Here is a 26,355-nt window from a genome sequence, read left to right on the forward strand (position 1 = left end):
TTTAAGCCCGCAACCTTCCTAGTTATATTTCTTATAGAAGTTTTTGTAGAGACCAACCACACCAGCGGTGCGAAAATATGAAATTCTGCTTTTGAAGCTGTTTTATTGGAATAGCTTTTAATAGGAACAAATATTTTGAAGTTAAAGTGCTCTCCTAAAGCACCATTCTCTTCAAAACGCGTTTTTGGTTGAGTTTGTCTGCGATATTGACAGAATAAATAAAAAAATATGAGCGCTACAAGAACAGCACACGAAAAGAACGGACGACAAATACACCAGCTGCTTGCCTTTGTCATCCGTTGTTCTTGTAGAGCTCATATTTTTTCAGCTCCTTCCTCCTGTTTGTTCAAACCTCATCTTAAGAGGTTTGAACATTAGTAAAGCAATTTCAATCTTTGCGAAAGGCGAGAATGCCACACCATGCTCAAGAAAAGTGCAAGTTCTGGTGCAATTCACAGCTACGTCCTCTTTGGAAAGAACTTGATGGTTACGATATAATTCCCCCTTTTCAGGAATGAGTATGCGCACAAGTGGCGTAGATGAAATTCGCACCCGCCGTGGTGGCTCAGTGGCTAAGGAGTTACGCTGCTCAGCACGAGGTCGCGGGTTCGATTCCCGACCGCGGCGGCCGCTTTTCTGATGGAGGCGAAAAGCAAAAACGTCCGTGGGTACGAGGTTTCGGCCCACGTTAAAGATCCCCAGGTTGTCAAAATAATCCGGAGCCCTCCACTACGGCGCGCCTCATCGCCTGCGTTGCGTCGGCGCGTTAAACCCTACAATCGATCAATCAGATGAAATTCGCAAGGCACCAGGTGAACTTTCTAACGGTTTGCCCTGCTTTTGGGCAGCTCCACCACCATAGAGTGTGCATTTAACGGAAGAATTTTATGACATACGATGCATGAATGGAGAAATGTTTTGTAGGATGCAGACGCCAAACACAATCTATGTACTGGCTATTTGGGTGCATTGGTTGGACACAAGAGAAAAAAACTACGTAGCTACAATGACAGATATGTAAGACGTGACCCACCCAGCACTCGCGTGTGTGGTAAATTGCTTGCTCATGCCCACTCCTTCTCGCCAATGCAGACATTCAGTTCAAGTGCTAGGCATGAATGCTAGTACAGCAATCTTCACGGAAGAGAGTGATTAAAATGAAGCACTCATAATCCCCAACCAAGTACTGAAAAGCATGAAGTCAACATTAAAACATTTTTCGTTCGTCCGCAGTGTCCACAATGTCTTTGGCACCTCACTGCACCTAGCCTAGCTAGGACTTCGTGCTGTGGAAAGCAAAAATTGGCTCGCTTCCGCACGTGCCTGTTCGTTTAGACCAATAAAAATTAAAGCACGCAGTGGCAAGCAAGCATCAGCAAAGACCAGGGCCGTAGCCATAGATTTTTTTTTTTCGGAAGGGGTTATGGGCTATCGGAAGGCAGGAGTTTTGCCCAAGGGAACACGAATTCTCGCTTAAGCGCTGCCCGGAAAACTTTTGGAGGAGGTTCGAACTCACAACCCCCCCCCCCCCCCCCCTCTCGCAACGTTACTGGCAAAGACTGTACCCAAGGTCTGATGACTCTAGCACACACGAATGCTCGAGTTCACCGCCCTGCCGCGACACTTTTGTTTTGTTTTGTTTCGTTTTGTTTTGTTTTGGTGCAGTACGATATCGGTCATCCCAACATTTTATGGGCCTGGTACTGGTACTACAACGAAGCTATGGTGGAGTCAGTGACTGCCGAACAGGCAACATGAGCAACACGCTTACAGCAGATACGCGACGCGTTCATCAACCAACAGCTCGACGCAACACTTGACAATCGTGTAAGCACTGTCCACAGCGGCTACGTTGACAGAAACTCGGGCATCAAACAAAACGCCAAAGCGAACCCACCGCTGCAGAAGGGCGCATAAAAAAAACACCTTACTGCAGTGCATAGCTTCTCGATGCTATGCGCAGTAACGTTGATGCGCAGTGCATTCGTGATAAAAGTAAAAACAACAAAAAAAGGCCCACGGCCCAGGAAGTGACGAAAAATATCTTTATCACGTGACTTTTGGCTGTGGCGTCACGACCTCGATCTGTTGGTGGCCGTTAAGAGCGTCCCTTGACAATCGTGTAAGCACTGTCCACAGCGGCTACGTTGACAGAAACTCGGGCATCAAACAAAATGCCAAAGCGAACCCACCGCTGCAGAAGGGCGCATAAAAAAAACACCTTACCGCAGTGCATAGCTTCTCGATGCTATGCGCAGTGCCTTCGTGATAAAAGTAAAAACAACAAAAAAAAGGGCCCACGCCCTTTTTTTCTCTCGCATAATACAAAAACATTGATAGTTTGATAGTCATCACTGTCAAGAAAATGCAGAGAAACGTGCTGCACGCATGCAAACAATGTTTGCCCAGCCACCATGGCCTTCGCCGTCGTGCGCTATGCCGCATCCCGGCATGATGAGAATCACGCTGAGAACCCCGGTGCGTATAAGTTCAAATCAGTATCAGTGCACATTTTTCGAGAATGAAAATCGCGGAAGTAAAGAGTAGAACAACTAAAAAACTCCCACCTCCCCTCGCGGGAACCCCTGTGTAGATGCGACGCATAGAGGGTTCACGTTGCAGCGTTGGACAGCGGAGGAACGGCGCTGGAACGATGGAGCGGAGCGGAGCAGGCACTGCGTTTTATAGCGCGCATAACGGTGGGGGGACGCGCCGGCGCCAGTGCGTCTGCCGCGGCTATGACGCAACACAATCCAACACAATCCACTTTAATCCAATCCAATCCAATCCAAATCCAATCCAATCCAATGCAATCCAAGTCAAGTCAAGCCAAGCCAATCCATTCGAATCCAATCCAATGCCCCTCGCGAGGTGTTCGCTATCGGAGAGGAGAGGGGGTGAGCGGTGGAGAGCGCAGCTCACGCGGCGAGGAGAATGGGGAGGGGCGGACGCCGACAACAACGCCGACGCCGGATGCAGGGACAAGGCGAGTGAATGAGATGCAGTCGCATCTAATAGCCGAAGAGCACTTTATCCATGGTTAGCCCATGAAGAAAACACAAAGAGCCGAACGCGGGAGGGAGCTCGAGCCGGCTGTGCCCTGACGGGTTTCCAGTCGGTTTTGCTGCGCGCTTTTCGCTCTCTGGGCATTCCGAGGGCACGGGAGGGGGAGGGTGGGGGGTCAATGCATCGGACAACTTTTGGTTACATATTGTTCCACTTTTATCGGAGGTATTCAACTACTTCGTTCGCGGGAACTATTCCACGTGTTAATCGCTGTGGGAATCCTGGCTTCCGAGTCACAGCGCGGTCGCTAGGTTTGTGCCATTGCGCAGCGCTTTTACCCTCTTACTCTCCCCTAATGTACCTTGATGCTCGTGCGCGCACATCGATGCACTCTACTCTCCCCGAAATGCCGGTTCGTCTCGGTACCACTGCGTAGAGCCGAGCCGACTTCTCTAACTCCTGCCTGAGTTAAAGGCTGTAGCGACTGTTGCGGCGATAAAGCACTGTCAGCGTGACGGCCGCTCCGTCCTGGCCGGTGGTGGTTGCTGGTGGTGGCTGGCTTTCTCACATGACGTGTTGCACAGTGAAGCCTACTCATAAAGAAAAATGCACAATGGTGGCCAACAACAGCGACGCGAGCGTAATCGTCGATGGCGTTCGGAGTTCGACGAGCGTACCCGCAAGATGACGAGCGAGAACCGGCGATGCATATCGTGGTTCAGGAAATGCCGCAAGGCACCTCTGGCGCCAAGGTGCCAACTTAGAGACTTTCTCGGTCGTTATTTCTACACTAGCTCTAACGTGTACGACAGACTGGTTCGATAACGACCGGACCGCAGACACGAAAGTCCGACACACACGTACTCGCCGACGTACTTTCCAGGATTCAGCGTTTCACACTCGCCAGGACCCCCCCCCCCCCCCTCTCCCCCCCCCTTCCCCTTCCCGCACGCAGCTGCTTCGCTGGACAACCACCTTCAAAGAATGTGATGGCCAGCATTTTTTTTTTTTTATGAAGGACCAACGACAAATGAATTAGGCCAACACAACTTTTTTGATATATGCAGTGGATGGTGCACAAGAGGCCACGCTCCAACAGGCTCTGGACATCACACATGATCACATGTGCGATGTCGGCCTCACTATTGCACCAGATAAGACCGAATTCGTGGTCATTCACGGGGGCAGGCGTACACGGTACTTTGTAATTAACTGGGTAATTTATTTAGAGATAATTTAATTAACTCCACAGAAAAACTAGCGGGCGTTCCATGTAAACAGCAGCTGCGCAATTTCGCTTCACGTTTATTTAAAATACATCTTGTTTAAATTGAAAGAACTAGCCTTTGTTAACCCACTCAGCCCCATTCCAGGCACGAAACGTTGTTTAACTGAGAAAAAAACAACACAAGAAAAACTGAGAAATTTTCAAATTTTTCATTACACGAAGTGACAAAATACAGAAAAAACTGAAAACTTTACCTGCACATTGGCATTCCATAGATACAATTAAACGGAATCGGATGCCCAACTACAATTACACACTCGAGAATTCTTGGCAGTCACTTTGCTGGGCGGGCGCCAATCGCACAAACCCGGCCAGAAAATGGCTGGATAACCATGAGTCATGTTTTCCTTAATATTGGCATTATTATCAGGCAAAGCAGCCTTTTTAATGGCTCAAACTTGTGCTTCATACGGCTTCTTGTGTGTGCTGCAGCACATGATTTTTCTTTTTGTTGTCACAGCAGCGTAAGTGCAGTTTTCAGTGCCGTCGTGCTACATATGTTGGCTACAATATTGGCGGTGACCGCGACCACGGGCGGCGCTGCGAAGCGCGCCTCCGTGACGTCGGCTTAGGGACTCACGCATTTGTCGTCTGCTTCACTCGGGCTTGCTCTCCCTGCTGTTTCTTCGCACTTGGTTGACGCCTGATGCTTGTCCGCACCAGATTTTGCGTGTGCGTAACTTTATATCATAATAAAACACTTAAAATCGCGTACACCAGCTCAAGCCGTTGTTTAAACTATAATTTTTGATTCCGCTCAGGAAGAAACATTGCTGGAGTCGCCCCATTCCTTGCGAAGCCGGTCCTGTGCGGAGCGCGAAGAGTCGGAGCTAGGCGTCAGGTTCTGTGTTCAGCAATATTTACAACAAAGATGCTAATAACCGACAGCTGTTAATAACCGACAACACCGAAAATGCAAGACCAAAACAAATTCCAGGCCTTCGGGGCTGTCGGCTTTGGCAGAAGACATTACGATTCCCGGTAATCATATGTAAGGTAAAACAGTTTTTGCAGCCTTGCCGAACGATCGAAAGTATTGTATCACATCACTTTAGGTTGAAACGGCATGAAAGTATGTCGACGTGCACTGCAAAAACTGTAGGGTGAGTTCCAAATAACCCACTGTGTGTATAGGCGCGTGTTGGTTTTATACCAGGCTTCTAACCAGTATGGAGGTTTATTGAGCAGAACGAGTCGCGTCTACGGTAAAGATACAGTAACACTATGTTTGTTTAGATATGGGGGGATATTTCGGTACATTTCCCACAGCCATACCTTATTCAGATATGCGTTATAGCAAAACTGCACTCAAGAGGTGGAGGAGAAGGAGGAGGAGGAGAAAACTGTATTTAACAGTAAGCTCTAGCTGATTAGTGGGCCGGCTCCCCGGTCCAGGACATGAAAGTAAGAGTAATTTTCTTTCATTCATAGAACGCTATCCCGAGTTGACCAGCATTTGTTCTTTACCCCTGGAAGGGTTGGAAAACAATGAAGAGCTGCTTGGAAATATTCATCGGTTTCGATTCTTGTAATATATGCACGTATACTATTTATTGCGTTCGTTAGCGAGTATATCACACCTTCAACACTGTAATCATGTCATAATTGTTTGGGTTGAGAGTCAGTTCGCTATGATAACGATGGTTTCGATAGAAATTCGAAGTACAAAAGCTGCATTCAAGTACTCTGGACAACGTTGTCTGGGGCGCGATCGCGGTGGCGTACCACAAATCTTCCCATTGTATTTGCATGTGAATAAACAATGCACGCTGCGGATATGCATAGTTTCTTGCACGCGCGCATAACAAAGCAAATTTGTGGAGAAGGGCAGGTATGCGTGAAGAAAATATCCACACGATCTTTGTGAGCCTCCGAAACATCCCCAAATCTACTAATAAGACGTTTTGTAACGGTGAAGAAAAATTGATGTGTTGGGCACAGAAAAAAAAAAAACATTCATCTGATACAAGTCGACAACCATGAAAGAAATAGAAGACAGACGCTTTATTTCCTGCTTTGCGATGCGCGTGTAGGGCCCCGCTGCTTCATACGTAGCACTAGACTGTTGAGTTCATAAGAGCATCTCAAAAATGCTGTAGGGAAGCCTACGCATTTTGAATGCTCATCGAGGAGCTCAGAGCGCTGAACCTCGCGAATAAGCTAGAAAGGACGAGTTACACACGATATCCTACCCGATGCTAGGAAGAAAGTTGTTCTCTCTCTCTCTCCTAGTGTGTTGCAAACTTGTGGGGGATACAGCTTGAAATTATGCAGATGTGCCAGAAGCTGGAAAAAATAACTGAATCACTAGAAACACGATTTTTAATGCACTGAAGGATCGTAACGGGCGATTTCTAGCACAGGCACTACTGCCCCTCACAAGCGGAGTGTAGCAAATGTCAGCGGCGCGAGCCCCTCGTCAGAGCCAGGGGGCGCCGGCCACTCAAACATATCTCACCGCCAATAGGTCGCCTACACTTTGAACTACCACTTCATTTATTTTCTCTTCCCTTGAAAACTATACCGGTGATGTCGACGCAATAGCGTAGATCTCTTAGCCCAGTGCTGGTGCGTTTTGTTTCACGTTGAAGCACTAAGGGATCACCTACTTATTCCCTTGCAGGGGTGAGACAGCCGAATCAAATTTGGGAGCAGTTTCTGGAGCAGCAAAATCTCGATTTTGGAGCAGAAGAATGAATTTGATGATGTCACCTTAGGAGCCTAAAAAATCAAATTTTTGGCAACTCTGGGTCCCGGGAAGTGCACTTTTTAATTGGGTTTGAACGTACATAAGACTTAAACAGCCTTTCAATAATGTTTTTTTCTTCCACATTATCACAAGCTACGAACTGCACTACCTTTTTACAAACCATTTTTAAATTCTCAGGCTCAATGCACAGATAGTGTGGAGGGCCGTTGAAAATATCAAATTGAAAAACTCAGCAATCGCAAGGCATTTTTATTGTCATGTGAATGCCGAAATTATTATTTTTGTAATCCCAGACTCCGCTTTACGCACAGTGTGGAGCCACGGCAAAAGTTGCGCAAAGCGAGGTGACAGCCGCCGCACCCCACCATCCCTCTTATTTCAATCCCCGATTAGCACATTCACTACGATCGTTATTTGAGTAAAGTTGGTATATTTATCCACCTCCCTTTTGGCATTAAATTTTCCTTCAGACAGATGAACCATTATTACTAGCGCGAAATAATATCCCGTCCCGCTATCGGACACTGCTTGAACAATTTGTGGCGATGTACCCTGCGCCGCCACTTCTGCAGTGTCCATCGTCCCATTCCCGCCGCTCGCAAGCTCGCTGTTAAAGGACGCAATACCTCGGCGTTTTATAACACCGCAATTTAGTCCGAAATTTCACTTCAAGCACGCACCCCGCCTCACACTCAAGGCCAAAACACAGGGGATTCGCGGGCACAACGCTGTTTTTAATAACCTCCCATATTTCGAGTCGCGCAACCTTCCGGAACAGATCAACCGAAACCCAGTCACCCCCATAACCAAAACCACGGTAGAAAGCGGCGAAGAGTGCTCTGCCTGAACACCGAGCAACTGCTTTGCCCGGCGGCCTTGTTTTCCAATCTGCACCACACCAAGATGGCGGCGCCCACTCATGTCGTTTCGGAGATACGGCGCTCCGAAAATTGGCGTTTCTCATCAACATGCACAAGCTGTTTGTCGCCTCAGTACACAAGTATTTTTTCTACAGGACTTTGCAATGGCTTCCGATGGAAAAACTTTAAAAACTCACACAGAATACACGTGCAACCCGACATTGTGAATTTCGGAAAAACAATCTTGGAGACAATTTTATGTGGGTTTTTTATTGAATGATCAATCAATTAAACCTTCACAAACAGCATCACCTTGGAGATGCTGGAAAAGTATGCTGTCAGTTAGCATTTCCCCCCTCTGAAACTGACGAGAGCATTAAAATCCTTGGCTCTAGACTGTTTTGGAGCAGTTTGGCGCAATTTTTGCAATTTTCAAGCAATTTTCAACCGGAACGCCTGCTAATGTAGGGGAGGTGAGATGGGGGGAAAGAGTACATGGTGACAGGAATAGGTGGATAGCAGAGAACGTTAACATGGAACATATATAAAACACATAGGGAAGGTTAACAGGGAACATATAGAAATCACATAGGGAAAAATGATTTGAACAGTTGGGAAAAGTAGGACCACTACGCATTTAAACTAAACGTGAAGATACAGAACACACACACACACACGCACGCACACATGCGCGCACACGCACTCACAAACGCCCGATACAAGCTGCATCAACAGCAGCACTCCACTACATTTTGGACGGTTAGCTGGCGTTGTAGCGGAGTGCACTGTGCAGCCCCGAGGCACTCAGGTATGCCCCCAGGGCTTCGAGAACTTGGTCCCGCTCCCTGACACTGCCCGGTGTTGCGACGTACGTTGTCATCCCACCGCTGACAACCCGTTGCTGCATACCGGAGGGCATGCCCGAGCCGAGCTCCGTCGCCTCCGACATACGTGTGGTAGCGTGGTGAAGCGAGCGGCCAGCCAATGTTGCTGCCTTGAAGAAGAACAGAATCCGAAGGGCAACTTAACTTGTTTACTTCATGGCGAGCGATGGCCGAAGCCAGACAAGAACAATGCCCCGACGGGCGAGGTTACAGTACAGGACTCGAGCAGAGTGACATCATTGATTCACTACTCAAACAGGAATGTACAGCGCTTCGGGGGTCTTGTTTATACCCAAAGCGCTAACGGTCAAAACAAGCGTTCCCTCTAGATTGTGCACACGACACGAACGGCACAGACACACACAACACTCTTTCCAGAGTTCGTGAGCGGTCGGTAGTAGCGGCCCACGCTGAGTCTGAGAGAGAGGAGAGATGAGGTCTCCGCAGCGGCTTCCGCGTCCTTCGGACAAGTTGACGCATGTTGCGTCGACCGCCACCGAAGTTTGATCGCGCCGATAGCGAGGCGCCAACGATCCAGACATGTAGCGACATGTTTGAATCCGTCGGCTGCAAGCGTGAGTCACCGACAGGGGGGCCTGCTTGAAAGGCGCACGTAGTGGAGGCTTCGCCACACAGCCGAGGAGTATTGCAAAAAGCACTGCGGAGGGCTGATTCGTAACACCGGGGGCCAAAGCAGTTCCTGAAGTGGCCGCGCTTCTCGAAGCACGGCCAGCAGCTCTGCCCGCTCCGCCGCAATTAAGCTTACGGCACTCGTGCAGTACGTGCGGCAGGGACTGGACGGGCGCTCGGCAGTTAGTGCAAGCGGGGCTGACCACCCGCCCCAGTCATTGTTTCCGCTCTGCCGTCCACGCGTCCCCCACGCGGGAGGCGCAGGACGGCCGAGCGCAGTTGACGCGGCAGGCGTGGCGCCCGCACAGGGGTGAGTCAATCACAGCCCTACCGGCGTGTCAGGGGAGTCTGAAGCAGTCTCCTTCGTAGATTTGAGAAACGGTGACATAAAAAAAATGTTCAATTGATTCTATGTCGTAACAGAAGTTTCACAATGGATAAGGTTAATCTTCCCAGCGCAAAAACGGACGGGACATATAGGAAAATAAAACACCGGAGCACCTGTCCAGTGTTTTTTTTTTTTTTTTTCCTCTGTGTCCCGTCCGTTTTTGCGCTGCGGAGATTAACCTTCACCAACTAACCCGGTTTTCTACGTTACAGTACATGGAGGAAAGAGAAGGTTAAGAGAGGCCCCGGCTACCCCGGCGGTGACCGGCGCATTGGGAGAATGTGGAGGATGTCACATGGTTTTTTTGCGCTCATCGGGTGTCCCAGCAACGGCGCCGAAGGCCGGCCCACCGAGGCCCTACGTCACTGCGCGGCCCAGCCGGTAGCCAATGGTCGGCAAGCGGGGACGAAGCAGACGACAAGGCGATGGGGAAGCGACGTTGACAGTCTATAGTTCATACCACAAGCTAGGTGCAGCACTGTGGAGGGTACATCGTTGTCAACAGTCCACCCTCTCAAGGCGCCTAACTCACCGCGAAGGAAGCGACAAAAGGCGCCGGAGCCTTGCGGTTATCCCTGCCGAGAGGGGAGAGGGAAATGTCCTTTCAGGGCCCACTCCATGGTGCGTTAGGCGCCCTCAGTGGGCGTACTGTTGACAACAATGTAGCCTCTACAGTGCTGCACCTAGCTTATGGTATGAACTATAGGTGGTGTTGCGTTGACGGAGGCTTTGAGATTTGGTGTCAGGGGAAGCCTCAACTTCAGGGCCATAGAGGTGACGAAGAGGCGGCTGGAGTGGTGGTGGAAGAGAAGTAGGGAAGGGAGTAAGACGTGGGATGAGTAATGTACCGAAATAGAATCAGAAGGGGCGGAAGCGATGGGAGTTTAAAACCGGGGGAGGGGAGGGGAGGTAACCCATTGGGTTAGGGTAAGGCAAACAAGTAGAATAACGCAGGCAAGTCGGTTGGTGACAACCGACGTCCCGATACAAAGAGAGGGCCTCTAATCATCATCATCAGTGGAGCGAGCGATGGCGGAGAAGGTAGCGTGTGCGCGCAAAACACACGCAAAAAGAGGCGACCTTCAAAAATGGCTTTTCCGGCTTCAGTAGAGGTGACGTCATGGCCTATCCTAACCTTTTATTTCCTCCACGAAATGGAGCAGTAAAATTGGTTGGTTGATGCCATAATAAAAATTTCACCATCTTCCCGTAGGGGAACCCTGAGTAGTATGCGAAGCAGTCATGGGGTCAACTCAAGTTCGTGTTAGTTTTATTTTATTTATTTATTTATTTCACAATACTGCAGGCCAATGTGCTGGCCCAAGCAGGAGTGGATACATCAAAACTTAATTGTAAAAAAACAACAGACAACAATACAAAAGAAACAAAAGTTAAGAAAGAAGGTGACGCTCAAGGTCACCAAGAAACCTATTAGAATGAAAGATGTCACACGGCAAACAATTCCAGTCCTCCACAGTTCTAGGCAAAAAACTATATTTAAAAGCATTTGATCGGGCAAAAATTGGGGTTAGAGCATGTTCATGACCATGACGAGTACGTCGTGCTGATAGCGGTTTAACACAGTCAGGGAGATCAATTTTTACATTACCACACAAACAATTGTAAAGAAAGAAAAGACGACTGAACTTTCTTCGAGCTTCTGAAGTAGAAATGTCGTTTAATTGCATTAAGGTGCAATTCAGGTGCAATTGCATTTTCAGTTCGATCGCGGCGTTGCAGGAGGAGAATGATGGGAGCGGAGCGAGCGCGCGCGCGTCATGTATACCGCGGAGCTATATATATACAGTGGTGCCCCAGCGGAGTAGGCAGCGGCTACCGTCGCGTCTCTAAACCTAAGCAGCTTCGCATTATCGTGCGTGGAGCCGCAGGTGTTGCCATTCATTGCGCAATCCAGGAGAGGAGAGGAGCGTCGGAGAGGAGAGGAGGAATGCCTCGCATACTACTCAGGGTTCCCCAACGGGAAGATGACGACGGTGGTTGAACGCGAAGCTATCCCGTGATGGATTCTTCGGTTGGCCAATCCCTAGGGGCATCCTGTCACAAACATCATCATCGGTGCCTGGCCAGGCATGCGCAGTGGGGGTGTGGTACTCAGGGTTCCCCTACGGGAAGATGACGACGGTGGTTGAACGCGAAGCTATCTCGTGATGGATTCTTTGGTTGGCCAATCCCTAGGGGCATCCTGCCACAATCATCATCAGCGGTGCCTGGCCAGGCATGCGCAGTGGGGGTGTGGACGCCGCACAACGGCGCCCACACAACGGCGGAGGGAACAGGCTCGACCATAAGCTGCTTCGCATCTAAAAATGGCGCGCGCACCCACTCAAGGTGGTGCTAAGCTAACATATCATGCTGAAGTATGAGGAAGAAGTAAAACTAGACGAAAATCAGTGATAAAAGAAAAGAAAAAAGGCGGGTCCCACGCAGAAGTGGGAATCAACATAACGCGAGGATTTCATCGTGGCATGCCTTTCATCGTGCCTTTCGCGAGGCTTTCATTGCGGGAACGAACCGGCGTGTGCGTGTGCGTGCGTGTGTGTATCGGGGGGGGGGGGGGGGTGAGTGGGAATCTGTGTGGGTGTGTGTGGGTGGATGGGTGTGTGTGTGTGTGTGTGTGTGTGTGTGTGTTGTGATTGGCGTAGTTGCAGATTACTGAGAACGATGAGCCGTGGCGAGTGCGTTGAGAAATACGAGACGTAAGGACGTTGACAGTTTCAATCTCCCTGGTGAAGACGCCATCATCGCCAAGCCCAGAGAACGTGTTACACTAGCTGTTACTCCAGGCGCCTTCCCCTCAAGTCGCTGCCCCAGCCCAGCTTTCGCGCGCGGCTCGAGGAAGCGACCATTATCCCATGTAACCGTTATCCCCCCTCTCCATTCTTCCAACCCTTATACCGGCGCACCGGCTCCCTCGAGGGCTTAAGAGGCTAGCTATAGCGTTATCGGGCGTAAGATAAAACCAATAAAACCACGTGGGGCTCGATGCCAGGCAGCCCCCTCCAAACCTGGCTGAAAAGCCACAGCAAACTTCGCTTTAGCATTTAGGGAATGATTGTAAAAATTTAGAAAAGGGAAATACTGATTCGAAAATGAATAACGAGCATTGAATTGATCGTTCCGGGAAAATAATGTCGCACATGCCGATGCGTTTTACCATCGCCTCGGAGGCGATGGTTTTACTAACACGACGAACGACCCTACACAGAAATGCTAGAATGAAGGGCGCGACAAACATCCCGTGGCCAAAACCATGGCTGCCTAAACGGCGAAGGGTAGCCTCCAGATATCGTTTGCGGAGTGAGATAAACGGTCGGAATGCAAAATAAGCCGCACTTGACCGACGTCGCTATGCTTGCACGGTAATATACATACATTTAAATTGAGCACCAGTGTAGCGAAAGCTGATCGACGACGCGCACAGCTGGGTCATACTTCCACCAGTACCCGAGGTGCTCTATATCAGGGCAGTCAAGCTTTCGGGAAATGCGTCTCGGAAACCTAGCTGGCTACCGGACGAACAGCACCGGCCACAGTGCCACGCCTGCTGCCACGTCAGACCAGGCGGATTTGTTGCTCTTACACGGGCTGGTATGGGCATTGATAGGGATCATCGGAGAGGTTTAGTTCCTATATCCTTCATTCATGCCGCATATATATGCCGTGTGCCGCATATCGCGACAGTGGAAAAGCCACTTCTAACCATGCATTGGTGAAAGAGTATGTACTTTGTTTGTAAGTCCCGGGAGACCTGTACTAGGAAATCAAAATTTCACCTCACGTTTCCACGATTGAGAATTGTCGCTCTGATTATCAGCAGTTGCGCGAGAAAGTAAGAGAGCCCGCCGCCGTTTTTCGTTTCTGAAATCGAGGGGAATTCGATGCAGGTAATCAGTCTTGATTCACCGTGTAGAGATGGCCCGGCGGAAATTCAGCTGCTTAATAATATTTGAAATTCTACCAGTTCCGGACTGAGTAGTTTCCTTCCTCGCAGCTCTCTAGCGCAGTCCTGATTCCCCAAAGGGGCCCCTCGCTCTTGGTTGCACAAACAGTTGAGAAGTTTTTAAGCGAGTTTTCCAGTAAAGCTGTAATCTTCAGAGGCCTAGTTTCATAGACCGCGCTACGCGTTTCGGTGTACTGCATTCCGCGTAGAGACTAATTCAACCTTTGAGAACGTTAAATTCGAAAATACTGCACTTCGGATGTCGCACTTCCCGAGTTGAAGCAAAGCAAATTATTTTCAGCTGTTGTGGTCGACAGACTCCATTCGGAAAATAATCATTAACTAACCAGAATGGCACGCAGCAAAGAGCTACTGCCATTAGTTCACAGCACGAAGACAAAAGTGGAAGGGCTTTGTAGCAAATATTTGGACATAAGAGCCAGTCTTCCCGCGCTCTAAATATGAGCGGCAAGACAGCTCCACTGCGCGGTATGAAGGCTCCAAGGCTCAGCCGCGCAGTAGAAAGAGAGAGAACGAAGGATGGCACGCCACTTGCACTTGTACCCATAGCTTGGAACGCCAGGGCGAACGGGTAGTGGGTGGGCGTGCGAAGCATTGGTACAGTGAGCTAGAAGGGGCAGTGCAGCGAGCGGAGGAGGCGGCGCATACGGACGCCCGCTGGTGGCGAACGGACCGGAGGCGCTGCACCCGCCGCCACACGAATCCCTGACGAGGGCAGAAGCCGTGACCTACTGGAGACAGCTGCGTGCAGACAGGCACGTTCTCAAACTTAAACGTGCTGAGCAAAATTTATCCCACTCGAAATGCAGACGCGTGTCCATTGTGCCATCAAAAAACCGCCCTCTACCACACCACATGGGAATGTCAAGGGACAACGGCTGTCCCCCAAATCTGCTGGCTAGCGACTGCTGTGAAGACGATCCAGCGGGCACGCAAAACAGCAGAGGCCGTTGGAGCCCTGGACCAAGGGTATACCACCCCTGCCGACCCCGTCGGGAATTGTAGCACGTAACCCAAGACCCAGGTATAGTTAAAAATATAAACGTTTTCCCAGTGTCCCAGTCGCCCAAGGTTCAGGGGAATGGGCGTCCGTTCGGCTTGTGAGGCGGCGTTTCGATGTGTTTTGCGGCATAAGCAACGCCCGAATCCTTGCTTTGCACCTGGATGCAACACATATGGTATACTCAGGGTTGTTCGTTTTCGGGTAAAACCCGATTTTATCCTATATTTACCCCCTGAACACATTTCAGGAGAATCAGGTTAAACCCAATTGCTCCCCGAATGGACCTTTTCAAAGTAGCGATCTCCATGATCGCGGACTGACGCTCCGCCGCTCTCAAACAGTATACTTTCTGGGAACATGCCCCACAAACGCCGCTTTCGAACTCATCGAGTATTGGCATGACTCTACCCCATCTGTACTCCAGGCTGGAAAATGCTGCACCGACGTTGTTGTGCCTAGCTAGTGGAAGCTGTGAGGTCGAGAGAACTTTCTCCAAGCGGAGACCCGTTCAACGATCCGACCGTTGTCGGGGAAACAAGGATAAGCAAAAAATCGATGACCAGCTTTTTGTGAATGAAATGTTTCATTTATGCAAGTTATGAATGCTTTTTACTGTTATCATTACTGACCCGTTTCCAAACAAACGCCAAATTTCGGAGAGTATTCGCTAGAAAACCCTCATATCACTCCGATTGCGTTATGAGTTAAAGGAGTACTGATACGAAATTTTTGTGTTACGTCCTTTTCGTAGCTATAGGTTCCTGCGAGCTCACTAATAATATAATGGCACATTAGATTGCCAAACGCAGCATAGATAATTACTTACAGCTCCGTTAGTGTCCGTTTCGGTTTCGGTGAAGCGAACACCGAGGCAGCCGCTACGGGAAGGCGCATTTGACGTCACTGTTCTCGTCGCACCACAGCCGACGCCGGTCTGGGCGCGAGTGCTCGCGCCTGAACGGCCCGACCGCCCGTTGTCGCGCGTAACGTCAGTCCCGAAAACTGTGACGGGATGCACAAGACGGAAAAGCGCGCGCAAACAGCACCGCGGCCGCCTCGATACGTCACGGGAGCCCTGACGTCGCCGTTTGCGTCGAAGCGCATGACTCCATGAGCTTGCTGAATGGCGCGAATGATCTTTCCCGTGCCCGCAAGGATTAAAATTGGTTTAAAATATGTTCTTCTGAACGGTTACAATTTAAACTTCCGAGGGGGCACAGAGTTAAATACTACTCGAGGGGGTTACTCTATATACAAAGGAAGCTTTTTACATAGTTATCTGAGCTTTGAAATTTCATGTCAGTACTCATTTCAGAAGCGCCTGATACAAAATAAACGAAGTATATTACTTAGTATATCTGTACATTTATAACCCGAAGAAACCAGAATTAATGGATTTTGCAAAAAAACTCGATTTGTCCCCGATTATCCGTTTAAAAAATAGCACCCGATTTTTACCTCCCGATTTTAGAAAAATATAAACACCGAAAACAAACAACCCTAGCATATACTCCCATATAAAGCAAGCGCCTGAACTTTTGTGGTTCAAAGCGCCCGTTGATTAAGCGTATGGGAACGCAACCTTCACAGAAACGACTGGCAGAATATGTAAAACAACATGACCGAGGTGACCTGCTGCACTCCAATTTTTCAGGTTCATTACGCGTTTAGTACTGCTTTAGCGCACGCTAACTGCGCTGTGAGAGCATTATGGAACAGTACTAACAGCGCGCAAGGACGAGACGAGACAGAGAACACACAGCTGTGTGTTCTCTGCCTCGTCCTTGCGCGCTGTTAATGTAAACCAGCTGGCCCAGATTTCCCTCTTGTTGCAGCATAATGAATGTCACACAGATGATTCATTAGGTATCTACACTGTATGGGATGTAGTGAACACGCCGCTAGCCTAACACCACGCACTTTTACGCTGTCATGAGGCTGCATTTTTTGTACAAAGCCTACGCAAATTAAATCTCATGAAAATTCAGGGAAGCTTGCACGAACGCGCAAGTCGAATGACGAAGCTGTTGTAGGTGATCATTGCCGGACACATAGTTGAGTTTCAGTATTATTATTAATTTTTGCATATTTGCGGTGCTAGTAATCGTCGTCATATGCATCGAAGGGGTCGTCGTCTTCTTCGCGGCGAGTGGTGGATGCAAAGTCATCCTCAGCATTCTAGACTTCAACCAGCTCTTCGTCATCGACTCCAGGCAGCGGTGGCGAGATCTGCAAGTCGTCTCGGGAAGGATTGGCACACTCGTAGCCATGTCTAGCTCCAATTATCCATAGTGGCTTCTAGAGAATGCGGCGGCCATGGTGACCCCTCCCAAAGACTTTTAATCTTTAGCATTAGTGCTGGAGTTTTTTTTTTTTTTTACATGAGGTAGCGCTTGACGACAGCGACGGTGTTTTTTCTTCTTTTTTGCTAAAGCCTCTGCGCGAGACGGGAACTCGGCGGTCGCCGCGAGGCACGCGCTCACGAGCGGTCGCCATTTTCTCGCTCCTCGGGGATTTTGCCAGTTTTTTTGTCCAAGTATACACTGCGCGTGCCGAGGACGCTCGACCGTCGCCGCGAGGTATATGCGCGCTCGAGCGCTCGGCATTTCGAAGTAACGATAGGCGACTGTATTGTAGGCGAACGATTCGTCCCCCTACCCCCTCCTTACCTTACATTTCTTTGCATCTTATTTTTCCTTTTGCTGTTTACATTCGTAGGGTTCTTGGTTGCCCTCCTGGCATCATTCTTTTGCATGCTTTGCGTGACGTGCTCATTGTGCCTCCTAATCGTGCTGTCCTGCTGAAGCGCAGCGTATACAGCTGTAAATTCTGTGTTTTCATTACATAAAGAGCTTGTAACTGCAGTGCGGTAGCCTTGGCGTGATGGCAATGAACTCGTCTCGTATCAATTTTTTCTGTAATGTGTAATACTACATGGCTGGACCTTTTTACTATAGATTGTTGTGAGCAATTATGCAGTATGCACGAACCGCATGCCCGGATTTTTTTGCGGTGTGACATTGTAAACAGCCCGTCTAATCATGCTTTTTAGAATGGATCGTTTTGGCATTTGTTTCAAGTTTCCCAGTACGCTTTCTGCTTCTGTGTTTGTGTTGACTCCTTTGGTCTATTAAGCTCCAGAGTGGTTGATTCCGTGGGCCCATGTGAGACTGCATGAATTTTTCCCCTTATGTGCGTAATTGACCTTCTTCTTTCGTACCACCAAGAGTTCTTTACTATTTGTCCAATGTTTGTGTTCTCCAGGCTGCTTTAAAAAAATGCCACAAAAAACAAACTGCGAAGTTTGCGTCATAAACTCAATTTGAAAAAGGAAGAATTAAAATTGCAGCGCTACTATACTTCGTTTAAATTTACTGCCCGTTTTACTGTGCCTATTACGTCGGGCGCATTTTAGCGCGCTGTGTTTTTTCAGCAGACGCTTTTCCCTGCGGTAGGAGCATATGTTTTTTTCGTCGTAACCGGAGTACATGAATAAAAACTGTTATACACGGACATTTTGAAGCGCGCGACAGCATCGCACGCGCGCGCTGCTCCCTGAAGCGCGAACTCTCCCCCCGTCCGCTTGGAACTTGGAAGATTAGTTGACCGCAGCGCCGCCGCTACTGGCGGCGTTGTCGCGTTGTGGGAGTCACGCGGGGAGCGGCGGCACTGTAGCATTGGTAGACGCAAAGGCAGCGAGAATCATAGACTATGGCGAGAATAAAGCACTTGAACTGTTTGTTTAACAATTAGCTCAGGAATTTAATCCTGTATTCAGAGTTTGTGCATGTGATGCATAAATCAAGTAATGTAATTTTTTATTGCTTGTATTTTCTTGTTTCGTTCACCCGGAAATAAAACGTGTTACGCTAAGTGATGTTACGTTTTAACTCTGTGACAACCTCTCGAAAATATTTGGCGTGTTATATTCACAGCGGAACTTCTAGCGCTAAAGCCCAATAAGCCTGAAAAATTGAAGTTTGGAGTGTGCGTGCTTCGAAGACGCCGCCTGCCCCGCCTATTTTGCCTTACATGTATTTAGCAGAGCTCGAGGGGGTGTAGCAGGCAGCAGCAGGCGCGAAGTGGATTCTGGGATGGTAATGGAGGGCGCGTGATTTTGAAGCTAGCGGGATGCTTTCTCAAAAATCAGGTAAATCGCAATCACTGCATGACCAAGTGTGTTTGGTGTATATGGAAGCAGCCGAACCTAAGGTAACATATTTGCTGATTAAATTCGATCCATGATATTAGCAAACTTTTTACTTATAGCGAGCCAAACAGCACGAAGTTAAGGTGGGCTGCCCTTCGCGCTGAAATAGACGCGAGCATTTTGCTTCAAGAAATGCTACTGCTTTGTACCACGCATGTACTGGTGACGCATTTCATGTTTCGTATTTGCGTCACAAAAATTTATATGAGTGGTTGCAGATAATATAATGAGGCACGTTTCGGAGTTTCAAATTTCCCTGTCTTCAAAGCCTGCAAATGGCGCGTCATTCAAGAATAACTAGCGATTTGCGTCTTCGTGGCAGTCTGCCGCGGCGTTGCGTATTTGTAGCTAGTGTGTGAAATCGCTTCGCGCTCAATTGTTTACCAGGTTAGATTGACTGCTGTGACCGTTTGTTATGTGTTGTCGGTTTTGGTAACCCCTTGACCACCGCTTTGCCCCATTTTTTTTGCGAAATCGGGCAAGGCTAGGCCGAGGTCATTGCTGGCGTCGCGTTTTAGGCCTAGGCGTTTGCTGCTGAAATCGGCGCATGCTGCATTTTTGTAGTGCTCTATGAACTTGGTGTTCCGTGTTGGTAAGCCGCGCTGGTAATGAAATAGAAAGTTAAACACTTCATTGTTGTTGCGGTGACGCTGGCGATATTTTTCGCGGCCGTGGCGCGTGCCGTTCGCAGCGGCAAACGGGGGCGAAGGTAGCAAGTAGATATGCATGCTACACTTCCTGTGATGTTCTTTTTTACTCAGCAGCGCGTGTTTTACACGCGCGCGTGTGGTCAACGAGCCAACAATCGGGGCCTTTTATTTTGTTTTCCTGAGCTTGTGTTCACGTTTAGTGCACCGTGCGGCATCTCGTCTCGCGTTTTCGACCAACTTGTGCTTCGGTTCAGCGCCGCGAACTAGGAAGCTTGGTTAGAGGTAGATCATTTGGCTAACTTCCTGTTTTTTCTACTTTATGTCGCTATCACGCATTCCGTCGCACGCGCGAATTCCTTTGGCGATTTCGATTACCCGCTTGGTAGCACCTATTGGGTGTCCAAGTGGGTAATCTATTGCCTGGCGCTGCCTCGGCAGCCCATTGTTGGTATATGTATGTGCACTGAATCTCTTAGTACTATGTAGTTCGCTCGCTTCCGTGTTCAGCGTATGCTTTGTGTAATGATTAAATGGCGCAACTTTTTGCATAAATGAGCGAATGATCTGATGCGGCATCCTTAATTCCCATGCCCAGGCAGCGTGCAATGCGGACACCGTAGTGCGTTTTGAGGCGTGCGGTTTCGCGCGTTTCTAACTTTAATCTGAACTTCAGGTTGATTCGTGCTTGAGTGCTGTAATGTTTCATTTCATCCGTGTGAGCGGGTGCTTGGTGGAAGCCGTGCGAATTCCAGGGGGACACAGGTGAGCGGACCGACAGGATTCGACCGTGCAGGTGCCTCTGTCGCGGTAGATTTCAAACTCGACCGAGTGTGGTTGAGTGGTATGATCTTAGTAGTGTGGGGGGGGGGTCGTTTGTTGTTGGACTGGACGCCAATCCTGCGATTTAGCGCGGGACTAGGGGCTTGCTAACATGCGTTTAAGTTACTTTTGTGACGCTACCTTGTGCGCGGGCTGTGATTTCAGCACCAATATGCCCATTTTGGAAGTCTGCTTGATTCTAAGAGTACTTTTTCGTTGTGCAGCAGGTATTAGTTATAGTATATTTGTTTCCACTTTGTGTCATGGAAACTTCTGGAAGTTCAGGGCTATCGTGTATGTTTTGGGGCTGTCGAGTGCTGCCAGAAAAGTAACAGCTCCACGATTTCTCCAGACTGAACTTTCACGGATTGGAATTTTACTTGCCGGAGCTTCACGAGGACCAAGAGGTGTGCCATAGCCGCAGTGGGATAATGTTGAGGCAAACGCTGTGAAGTTCAAAGTTTCGATTGTTCAATCTGCATAACAGTGCAGCGACAGTGGTACCTTTGAAGAGTTTGTAAAATTCATCGAGTTGCTCTAGCAGTATTGTCAGTTATTCATGATTGATTGATTGATTATGCGGTTTAACGCGCCGATGCTACACAGGCGATGAGGCGCACCGTAGTGGAGGGCTCCGGATTAATTCTTACCACCTGGGAATCTTTAACGTGCGCCGAAATTTTGAACACACAGGCGTTTTCGCTTTTTGCCTCCTTCAGAAAAGCTGTGGCCGGGAATCGAACCCTTGTCCTTGGGCTCAGCAACACAATGCCTTAGCCACTGAGCCACCGCGGAGGGTGTTAGTTATTCATGTCGAGTACAAATTGGCTATGCATGAAGCCGAGCTGGTCAGATTTATTTTGAAGCAAGAAACTTTCTTGGGTTGCTGCATGCACTGTTACTCTGAACAGAAGGCTTTTGTTGTTTTATTGAACAAGCTGCCTTTTTCTCCTTTGACGTGAATATGAATATTTCACCAGCTGTTGCATACTGAGATACATGAAAATAGTGGGCCTCCTCGATTATCAGTCCCAGATCGTCCGCGGACTGCCTGTGACGCGATCCGGCACTCGATTTTCCCATGTATTCCTATGGGGCTTCTGGTCCGAACGCAGTCCTCGTACTGCCCGCGGACCGTCCGGGACTGGTAAATCGAGGATGCCCAGTATTTCAAAATCCGAATGCCCCTGTGTTGAAAAAAAATGTAACAAAACAAATAGAAAAAATGCCGTTGCTGCTAGTTTGTTTCCTGTGTTTAAATGCATCATTAGGCAGACTTGTTGAAAAGAAGGGCAGTGTGATGCGTCCAGTATTGAAGCTCATGAAAGTAACGTTTAAAAAGTCATGGGGACATTTAAGCACTCCTTATGGTGCAGCGATTGTGAAAGCGTGTTTAATTGCTCAATGTGTCCGCTCGATATTATCATCCTTTACATTTCATGTCATTTTCTTCTCTCAGTTACTATGACTCAACAAATACCCGTGTTTGCATCGGCAGGTAAAAAGAGGACATTTAGTGGGCGCGTACTTTGCTACTTCTCTAATTGGTACTTTCGTAATTAGCGTGCAGGCCTCTGTACATGTTTTAAACTCAACTTTTCGACGCAATGACCCGGATTTTTATGCTTTGGGCTGTTGGCGATTTTGTGTGCTGGGAACAAGGGATTTTAGATTTTATGCGTTAACGCTTTTGCATTCAAAATTAATGCGAAGGTTACGTGGAATGCTATAGGGAACCTAGCGTGTTATTTCCACATGGTTGTGTTGTGACAATTTCGTGAAAATTTGGTGGAGTTGTGGACTTGCTGCTCTGTGCTGTTCCCACGGTGAACTAGTACTTCACTGGGTACCCTCGAAAAGCAGGCTACACTTAAAAACGAGATACCTCTGCTGGTTTTAGGCACAATAATTTTATTTCATGTACAAGTGAAATATTTGTATCTTACACATGATGTCGCCAGCGCCCTTCCTGGTGCAGTGCTTCTGAGCTTTCTCAGCTCTGCTTGAGATAAGAGCGGTAAATAAGTTCACAGGCTTCCACTGTGTACGCAGTGCACCAACATGGAGGAAGCCACAGTGACATCCTTGCAAGCTATTTATAGCCAGCTCCTGAAAGTCTCTTTGTCCAGGTTGCAGAATATTTGCTCTGTTGCAGAACATTAATTGTGCTGACCTTGAAATATGGGGCAGTGTAAGTTAGTAGTTGGGATCTCTGTGCAACCCGAGGGTAAGAAACGGGGCAGTTCGGTGCCTGCTATCATTTGCTGCAGCATTAGGTTCTCAAGTGAGCTTAATCATTTCATAATAGTACAGGTCATGTAACTTGTCGCTAAGCTGCTGTACAATCGGCAAGAACTTTGTCATCTGGAAATCCATTCATTTAAAAAAAAAATTTTCTTACCATGCGCTTGAAAATGTAATGGTGATAATAGTAATACTGCAAGTGACCGGACTCTACGGTATCTGGAAGTCACTTTCGATTCCTGCAAAGTGGGTGTCGCAAAAAATTTCAGCTAAATATCAAATCCCTTGAAACAATTAGAACAAAAAAATATTGGATGGTACTTTCCACTTCAAGATCTGTAAACAAAGAACTTTCATTTAGAGCTCTCGATGTGATTACTGTGCTTAGTTGAAACCACATCAAGTTTCCTATAAAGGCAGGCTGAGTTGTAGAAAAGCACCCTTGTAAAGTGGGCATTTGATTCTCACTGTCATATATCCTTCCTCCAACTTTGTATTGCGTCTTTCATGATGGGTGTGTAGGGTTCAGTACTGGCATGGTAGCTCACGTCTTCCCCCAAAAGCGGTTCCTCATCCCTTCTTGTGCACATGGGTGCATATTACTAGATTGCGCAGTTTTTCATAGCCCACTTAAGCCCTCAAGAAAGCTCACAACGAAATATCGGGAAACTAGGTGAAACAGTGCAAAAATGAGAGCTTTCTAGGATATTTTTTGTTTCTCCTATTTCGCTAAATTTAGCATCTGCTAAATACTCAGGAACTGTGGATTTAGTTTTAAGCTCTCGTGCAAAGTCGTTCACAGTATTGGTATTATTATATATGGTTCCTCTAGTTAACAATAGCATACAGACATTGGGGGGAGAAGCTCAATGCTATAACTTGTTATTGTTTTTTGATCATTAACAAGTTTGCTCTTGCCTACATAAGTTAATGTTCTTGATTTTTGTAATATATTTTTGTAACATAAATTTGCCACTTCGCTTTGAGAAGCCCTATATTGTGCCCGTCATGTGCTTAATGTCAAAGGCCAACTGCACTCAAAATTTCGACCGCACGAAATCACTGTTCCTACATTGTTTGACTAAAAAGACCGCGATGTACGAAGTATGACGCCTAAAATGTGCGTAATTACGCCGCAAGCGACCAGCAAAAATCGACGATTTTGAAAACGAAACTGGGCAAAACGCGGCCATTACGGGCAGGCAGAAGTGACGTATCAGCCGTCGGCGCAAGCGGCCAGACGGCCTGGCCTGACGGCGCGAGCTCTGCGGACCGGCCGACGCGGCCGGCTCGGCCAGCCAGGAGGAGGGTGTGAGCGCGCGCGAGCGGGGGTGTGGGAAGCGCGCGGAAAAGCGAGCGCTTGTCCCGCAAGCACGCCAGCTAGCAGAACACCGCGTAGGCATGATGCCGCGATGACACTCGAAAAGGAGAGAACCGTACGGTTAACAAAGCCTCTTCGGAGCCATGAAAGCCAGGCGTACCGGCGCGAATGTGGCCTCCGCGATCGGCTACCGGCGGCGCGCCGCCGGCAGCAAATCGCGGAGGCCACGGGCGCGAAATACGAGTTTCCTGGATTCTCCCGTTGCGAGGCAGGCCGATCGGCCTCGACGGCTGGCATGTCACTTCCGCTAAATGGCTGTTTGCGCGACACGCCGGCAGGTGCTTTGTCGTCTGCAAGGGCGTTCTTTTGAGTGCCTGAAACTGAATAACCACGCATTGCACAGAGCTACCGGTCACGTCGAAGTAGTTCTCATAGTACCTACTACACATTTCGAAGGCATTTAGCAAGGGTGAAATTTGAGTGCAGTTGGCCTTTAATGTCCTTGATGCTGCTTAGCTCTGGGTCTGTGAGCAACCCCCTCGCAAATTTATTGTGTACGAAAAATTGTAATTGTTTTTTTATCATGTGCGGCACTTCTGCAAAGCCTCACCATTGTGGCCAAAATATCCGTTCAATTCAAAATCAACCTTAATAGGACGTAGGCCCTTGTGCTAATTTAAGTGCAAAGAACAAAAATGTCATATACTCGCACACTGAGAGATTCCAAGCAAGCGTATTCAGGACTTGGAGTGAAAGCTGAAAAAAATGTAGCATTTGCATGCTGACGTGCTTCCATGCTGCTTGTATTTAGGGTAGCAGATTGATTTTGCCAATTGTGTTTTCTGTACCGAAAGTCTACCGGGTGCAGGGCGAAGTTGGGAGACATTTGCACAGATGATTGCATTGTATTATTCTACGTGTGATTTGTCGTGGTTTCTGTATCATTACCAGAACAGGGGTTGAGTGTTTTGTCACAGTGATGGTGAGCAGACACCTATTGTGACTTAGCCTTGAATCTGAATGTCCCTCAAAAGCAGCAACTCCAGGTGAACGCAGGTGAACAAAATGGTACACTCGCTTTAGCATTGGCGTGTCTAAATTTAGCTTTTTTAAAGAAGTGTGTGCCCAGCTAATGTTTACTCTTGTTTCTTTCAGTGGCAAAGGTACAGCAGTGTGGGCTGCCTGCTAATGCTAGCGAGATGCCTGCAGCTGTAGACGAGGAAAAGGAAGTGACCGCTGTGTCCAGCCTTGACAGCGTGCCTGTCGACATAACCATGGCTGATGCAGCCATGACGGTTGTGCCCACGATCGACGTGCGCACGTCTGATCTGCTTGCGACTGATGTGTGCAGAACCGATGCACCGGTGGCTGACGCGCTCGTGACTGATGTTCCCATGACTGACGTGCCCGCGACAGATTTGTCCATGGCTGATGACGACGTGCCGATGACAGACATGTCCATAGTGGACACTTCCGTGATTGACGTCCCGGGAACTGAAACCATGACCGCACCTGACACGACTGCTACGGATGCCTTGGCTAGTGACCTTTGTGAAGTCAGCCTCGATGTTCCGGACAGTGTCGAAACCGTTGTCGTGAGCACTTCCAACTGTGTTGCCGGCTCCTCACCCGGCGATGTCGCCCTGTCTGAAGCCGTCACTACCGTGCTCGGAGAGGATGTCACCGTGGGGCCTCTGCCCAGCGGCGGTGATAACGTGGCCATTCCAGACACTTCGGATGCGCTCGCAGCTGTTGTTGACAGTGAGCCTGCCGCGGTGGAGACGGTGATCTCGACTGACTTGCCGCCCGTTGCGTCCCCGTCGGCATCTGTGGCAACGTCAGCAACGGGCTCCCCAGGGGACCGGCGCTTTGTGCGCTTCAACAACCGGGACCTGGAGAGCCTGCGCAAGCTGCAGGATGAACTGAACGTGCGCAAGGCTGGGGGCGTGCCGCCGCGGGGCCCCGGCAGCCCCATCGTGATTCGGGCCGAGCTAGCGAGCCCGCAGAAGGGGCTCTCCACACAGGCGCCCCAGCTGCTGGTGGTGCAGAAGCCGTCGCCAGGGGCCTCCCCGAAGAAGGCCGACATCCGGGTCATCCACCCACCGGGCATCACAGTGCGCAGGTAGGAGGCTGCAGGGGAGTGGCAGACCTCTCGTAGCGTTGGGCGTCCCGTTCCAGCAGAATCACCGGTGTGACGAAACCCTTTGTGAGCCCCGAGGGCAGTCGGACCTGCTGCATCTTCGCTTCAGAATTAATGGGCTTCAGTTGTAACCGCATCATATGGCATGAAATGGTGAATTCCTTGACCCAGCGCTGGTTGGGGGAAGAAAGTTGCATTGTTTATTTGGCGTGGTCCGATC

At 48.9% G+C, this 26,355-nt stretch overlaps 1 protein-coding gene across 6 annotated transcripts in view; it reads left to right on the forward strand.

Moving 5' to 3' along the window:
• The first annotated feature begins 18,705 nt into the window (after positions 1 to 18,705).
• Positions 18,706 to 26,355, forward strand: part of LOC144154952 (uncharacterized) — a 69,949-nt gene continuing 62,299 nt past the window's right edge. Inside the window, exons 1-2 of one of the 6 annotated variants that reach the window (XM_077686097.1) lie at positions 18,706 to 18,901; positions 25,151 to 26,117. In XM_077686097.1, the coding sequence (XP_077542223.1) occupies positions 18,883 to 18,901; positions 25,151 to 26,117 (986 nt within the window). In that variant the 5' untranslated portion in view covers positions 18,706 to 18,882. The other 5 variants (XM_077686102.1, XM_077686098.1, XM_077686100.1 and 2 more) reach the window with 5 other exon arrangements.

Source organism: Haemaphysalis longicornis, unplaced genomic scaffold (genome assembly GCF_048455015.1).
Source record: "Haemaphysalis longicornis isolate Haplotype H1 unplaced genomic scaffold, Haemaphysalis longicornis Haplotype H1 scaffold_1, whole genome shotgun sequence".
NCBI lineage: Eukaryota > Metazoa > Arthropoda > Arachnida > Ixodida > Ixodidae > Haemaphysalis > Haemaphysalis longicornis.